This window comes from Myotis brandtii, unplaced genomic scaffold, assembly GCF_000412655.1.
Source record: "Myotis brandtii unplaced genomic scaffold, ASM41265v1 scaffold1236, whole genome shotgun sequence".
NCBI classification, from domain to species: Eukaryota; Metazoa; Chordata; class Mammalia; order Chiroptera; family Vespertilionidae; genus Myotis; species Myotis brandtii.
In genome coordinates this window covers 675,535-681,058 of record NW_005354316.1, presented here as the reverse complement: position 1 = coordinate 681,058, position 5,524 = coordinate 675,535, and the positions used below count along the sequence as shown (strand labels likewise).

Below are 5,524 nucleotides of genomic sequence, written 5' to 3'. Positions count from 1 at the left end.
GGGCCGGGGTGGGGGCGGGAGGCCTCACGGTAACGCCACGGCTCTCTCCGCCGCTCAGGATGCGCTACGTTGCCTCCTACCTGCTGGCCGCCCTCGGGGGCAATTCCTCCCCCAGCGCCAAGGACATCAAGAAGATCCTGGACAGTGTGGGCATCGAGGCGGACGACGACCGGCTCAACAAGGTAGCCGCCCGCCGGGCCCCGGCCGACGGATCCTCTGCACAGAGGGGTCCCTCTCCTCCCCGATCCGAGTGCTTTTTGGGGAAAGTGTGGCTTGGAGGCCTTGATACAGCCCCAAGGAAACAAAAGGCCAGCGTGGTTTAGTAGAAGCACCATGCAAGTCTCGCGTAACTTAAAATTCTTCAGTAACTGCTATGTTCTAAGAAATGTAAAGGGGAAGGTATTTAAGAGCCATTCTTTTTCGCCCAAATTAATTAAGGTGTTATTTTGACATGTATTGGGTATAAATTAAGATATTTTGCATCTGTGTCTGAGCAGTAACTTATAGAGATGTATAAGTTCCCACTTGCAGCGGGTCTCGGTTCGGAGATAAGATATTTTGCATCTGTGTCTGAGCAGTAACTTATACAGATGTGTAAGTTCCCATTGTGTCTCGCTTCGGAGGACCCACGTGTGCGTGGTAACTAGCGGGGCCTGGCATTTCCTCCTGTCCTGCTCCCGAGGCCACCCGGCCTTGGCTCCAGAAGCGGGGCGTGCAGGTCGGATGCCTGGTAACTCCTGGTCATGGTTTTCCACTCCAGGTGATCAGTGAGCTGAACGGGAAGAACATCGAAGATGTCATCGCCCAGGGTGAGCTTGTGCGGGGGCTTTGGTTTCCGTGGTCCATCCTAATTCCTGTTGGTCGCCTGTGGCCTTCAGGTTTCGCTTGTGGACCAGAGCAACCTAGAAGCCTGCCCCGAGGAGTGAGCACGGCTTCCCTGGGCTCATGCCAGGGGCACTTCTAGACACTCTGAGAGAGGACGCTAGGGGGCGCCTGTGCTCTCCCTGGGCCTGGCTGCCCTGCCCCAGTGTTTGGAGACCTGGGCCTGGTAAACAAGTCTCTCCACGTGCCCTCTGTAAGGGGGTTGGTGTCAGGGTTGACCACAGGCCCCTGCTCCCTTTTGCTGGGTGGATTGTTTTCTGGTGGCGTCAGGGTGGAGGTGATGGGACTTGTTTGGAAATTGAGCTGCTGGGGCAGCCATTCCTGTCCCTGGACATGTGACTGGCCAGGACAAGAGCCAGCTCAGCCAAAAGCCTCATCTGAGCTCACTGCTGGGAACGAGTATCTGGACACTGGGGCAGCAGACTAGGTCCCTGCCTGGCCATAAACATGTTTGTCCAACTTGACCCCAGGGTAGGGAGCTCTGGCCTAGCTTCTTGTGGGCCAATTCCTGGAAGCCCAGTTCCCGGATGGGAAGTTTTGGGGCCGGGGCGTGGCGGAGCCTCTTTCTGGGAGAGCGGGGCAGCCTGTTAACACCGGCGCTTGGTGGCTGTCTTCCCTCTGAAGTAGCCTTTAGGCTGAGCGGCTGTTCTGCTCTCACTCCCTTCTCTGGTTCCTAGGTATTGGCAAGCTGGCCAGCGTTCCCGCCGGAGGGGCTGTGGCCGTCTCCGCCGCCCCCGGGTCTGCAGCTCCTGCTGCTGGTTCTGCCCCAGCTGCAGGTAAGTGGAGGCTCAGGCAGCTGGCGCTGTGGGTGCCCTGGAGTATCTGGGAGCCTGGCCTGCACTGCTTGCCTCGCTCACTGTGGTCTTTTCCCCACAGCTGAGGAGAAGAAAGATGAGAAGAAGGAGGAATCCGAGGAGTCGGATGACGACATGGGATTTGGCTTGTTTGATTAGAGTCTCGTTCCCCTGCAAATAAAATCCTTTTTACATACACCTTGAGGGGCCTGTGACTGTTTGTTGGAGCCTGGCCTCTGCACTCTCCTCTCGTGCAAGGCAGCTGTGGGACGCCCAGGGGGGAGGAGCTGCGGCCCAAGAGCTGGTGCTGGTGCGGGGACACTTCCTGTGGGTCTTGGATGTTGCCAAGCCTTGACAGGCTCAGGAGGGGACACCAGCCTCCTTGAGTGGTCCTGGCTCCTGAGGACTCGGAGTGACGCCTTCAGGGGACACCCAGGAAACTTGAAAAGCCACGGTGGGCAGCCCTGGCCGGGCAGCTCAGTTGGTTAGAGCATCATCCCGCCACACCAAGGTCTCGGGTTTGGTCTCCTGGCAGGGCACACAAGAATCACCAGTGAACACATAAACGCGCGGAACGTGCATCCACGTTTCTCAAATCAATAAAGGAACTTTCTAAAAGCAACAGTGGTGCAAGAATCACCAGTGAACACATAAACGCGCGGAACGTGTATCCACGTTTCTCTCTCAAATCAATAAATGAACTTTCTAAAAGCAACAGTGGTTGGTCTCCATTGCTCTGAGGTGGACAGAGGCCAACAGTTCCCCCAAGACGCATGTGTATTACGCGAGCGGCCTGTGTGGTCCCTGGGTTTCTGAGGGTAGGGGATCCAGTCCACCACCCGCTCTGCTGGGCGAATGTGAAGTGCTTGTGGGTACATAGCTCACCTGGGCCATGTGCTCAGTCGGGTGGGCCTACCCATGGTCCCTCAGTAGACACTGCTTCCCCCTCCTGAGGCCCTGGGTCAGCAGCTGCTGGGGTGTGCACCTCGGGTGTGAAGAGCCTTCCCCTGTGGGCCAGTTCTATGGGAAAAGTAATGAGCAGAACAAGGCCTCAGGCAGGGAGCCCAGACCTGCTGCGGCTCCGGGGCAGGAGTGAGCAAGGGGGTGAGGGAAGGCAGGCCAGGAGCAGGGCCTCGGGCGGTGGTCCCCGGCTTCTGGGCACACCCCACCTAAGCATCTAAAATCCTGATACCCTCCGTGACATAATTCTTATTCAAAAACTGAACTATTCACGTGGAGGGAGTCTAAAGGCCATGAACTTGGTCTAAACAAGCTTCCAAAGAACATGGCATCCATGAAAGAAAAAAGAATGAAAGGACAGTGGAAGTCCTGGGGAAGAAATCACTAAGAAATTGTTAAAAAATAACATGTTTATTTTAAAAAGCCGTTATGTGTCTCCGTACCCTCTCTGAGTAGAGCGTGAACAAGTCGTGAGAGACCTTTCCGAACACAGGGACACGTCGTGGATGGAAATAGCTACATTTTCCATGTGTATGACCTTTGACCCGGCAACAAAAAGCATACACCTATGGATGAGGACAGTGTGGGGGTAAGGGCAGAGGGTGGGGTGGGAGCTGGGTGGAGGGGAGCTATGGGGAGAAAAAGGGGGAACAACTAATCTGAACAATAAAAATTTATTTTAAAAAAATAACGTAGTGATACAAAAAAATAGCAAAGTTCAAAACATAATAGAGAACTGAAATGCGTAAATGTGTCACAACATATATTTATATACTGTACATGAGGCCCCTAGAACCATAAGAAATGCAAAAAACAATATCTCATTCTCGAATTGCCCCCCTTTTTAAAAAATCAAATTGCCCCCCCATGGGGCGTGTGCCCCACATTGAGAACCACTGGCCTAGGGCTTTATGGGAGGATGTAGAAGCCAAGTTCCTGGTGGGTGGGACACGGGGCCAAGAGAAGTGGGACCACTGGAGAGGTCCTAGCGGCATGTGCTGTGAGGGGCAAGTTGCATGTGGGGTGGGGCCCCTGTCCCAGGCTGGGGTAGGAGGCCCAGCAGAGAAGTGGGCCCAGGGTCCAGGGCGGAGCTCACAAGGCTACCCTCAGACCCTGAGGAGAAGGGCCCTGTGTGGGCCAGAGGACACCGTGGGAGAGGGGGTGGACACCTGCTGGCATAGCCACCGCACACCAGACACCAGGGTTCCTCCCGCCCCAGCCAGGATTCCAGGAAGGGCCGCCCTGTTCCTGGCTCCAGAGCTGACGTCCCAGAGGCCCGAAGGGAGGGATATGTACCCAAAACAGTTCAACCCTGGTGTGGAAATGGGGGCAGAGGTCTCTGCACTGGGCCAGTGCCATCCCCCAAGACTCCACGGTCCCAATGAAGCAGGCAGGACTCCTTGGAACAGGTTGGGGGAGGCTCAGCCTGCACTGCCCAGCTCCCCTTCCCCCCTTTTTAAAAATTATGTTGTTATTGGTATCAAAGAGAGGGAGAGGAAGAGAGAGATAGAAACATCAATGAGAGAATCATCGATCGGCTGCCTCCTGCACACCCCACCCTGGGGATCGGGCCCGCAACCTGGGCATGTGCCCTGACCGGGAATTGAACCGTGATCTCCTGGTTCATAGGTAGACAGTCAACCACTGAGCCACACCGACTGGGCCCAGTTCCCCTCTTGACCACCCTGGTGACCCCCTGAACTTCCCAGGCTGGCCTTATCCCCACTGTGCCACACTCTTTGCCCCCCCCAGCAGCGTCCCCAAGGACTCAGACACCAGAGGCCCTGGCCATCCTGATGGGGCCACACCCTTGGCGCTGTACCTGCATCCAAGGCATTGGGGGATGGGAGAGAGGGCAAGTCTTTCTAAGATTCATTCGGTGAGATCCGCTGCTTCTCCCTCCCAGTGCCCAGGCCCGGCTCCCCTCTCAGTCCCCTTCCCGCCCAGGGCCTTTGCACACGCGGTCGGGTAGCCTGAGAGTAGCCCTGTGCCCTTTCTGAGTTAACTGCCCAGCACCCTGTCCCCCGTTCCCTCCTCGTGCTGAGTTTATGTAAACAACTTCTGTCCCCCTCCTGCCCCAGAAGGGCTGGGGCTGGGTTGACAGTTCACTGCTCTGCCCTGTGCTGGTTCCCCTGCCTGGCACCCTGTTGGTGCCAAGTATGGGTGCCTGGGAGCAGTGGCCAAGGACTGGACAGCATGACCCCAGATGGCCATGTCCAGGGGAGGCCCTACTCTGGCTTCTGGGCCTGACCCTGGCTGGCGGGGGCTGCACCCCGGCACCATCTGGGCACCCTGCCTGGGCACCCTGCCTCCCTACCACCCCAGCGTAAACAGCCCCGGGGTGAGGTGCAGGGCTGGCTTGGGATCCCACCAGGCTAGGCCTGTGGCACAGGCAGTCCAGGAGAAAAATGCGGAACTGGAGGCAGCGTGACATCACCCACTGCTCCACCTGCTGGGGCACCGAGCGGGGGCGGGGCAGGGGCCAGTCATACCCAGGGAGAGGCACAGCCTGAGGAGCTGGGGTCGGACGCAGGTAGAACCCAGGTGGGTGCCCAGGTGCGGAGGGGCCGCTGACGGCGGGGGGCGGGGGCAGGGGGCAGGCTGGGGTGTGGACATCAGGGGGTCCGCCTCGATTGTGAGCTCTTTGTTTGTGAGTATCCGGCCCTGGATGCTTATGGGTGGGTCTGGGGATGAGTCTGGGTCCTGGGGGTCACCCCTTGGGGAGTAGGTGTCGAAGACGGACCCTGAGGGAGGCGGAGGGCACTGCCCAAACACCAGGGCCCTCCTTTCGCGAGTGTCCAGACTTCCACGAGGCTCCAGGCCCACAGACCCCGGGAGGCCTCACTCCCCCCCTCCCTCCTCGGCCTCTGGGTCCCCTCCGCCGCCCA

At 57.9% G+C, this 5,524-nt stretch overlaps 2 protein-coding genes across 2 annotated transcripts in view; both read left to right on the top strand.

Moving 5' to 3' along the window:
• The window catches only part of PNPLA2 (patatin-like phospholipase domain containing 2), a 14,766-nt gene that overhangs the window by 3,913 nt on the left and 5,329 nt on the right, over positions 1 to 5,524 (top strand). Inside the window, exon 3 of the mRNA XM_014534000.1 lies at positions 3,251 to 3,254. Coding sequence (XP_014389486.1) covers positions 3,251 to 3,254 — 4 coding nt within the window. The remainder of the gene's footprint in view (positions 1 to 3,250; positions 3,255 to 5,524) is intronic.
• RPLP2 (ribosomal protein, large, P2) lies at positions 7 to 1,875 on the top strand. The gene is made up of 4 exons (XM_005859228.2): positions 7 to 182; positions 761 to 809; positions 1,560 to 1,658; positions 1,759 to 1,875. The coding sequence occupies exons 1-4, from the start codon at positions 60 to 62 to the stop codon at positions 1,833 to 1,835; spliced, it is 348 nt and encodes a 115-aa protein (XP_005859290.1). The 5' UTR covers positions 7 to 59; the 3' UTR covers positions 1,836 to 1,875.

What these genes read in the sequence shown, in the direction of transcription:
- RPLP2 (XM_005859228.2), top strand. Translation starts at nt 60, where the DNA reads ATGCGCTACGTTGCCTCCTACCTGCTGGCCGCCCTCGGGGGCAATTCC. An exon ending in ACGACGACCGGCTCAACAAG is followed by an intron (nt 183 to 760) that starts GTAGCCGCCCGC and finishes TTTCCACTCCAG; the next exon opens with GTGATCAGTGAGCTGAACGG. An exon ending in CGAAGATGTCATCGCCCAGG is followed by an intron (nt 810 to 1,559) that starts GTGAGCTTGTGC and finishes TCTGGTTCCTAG; the next exon opens with GTATTGGCAAGCTGGCCAGC.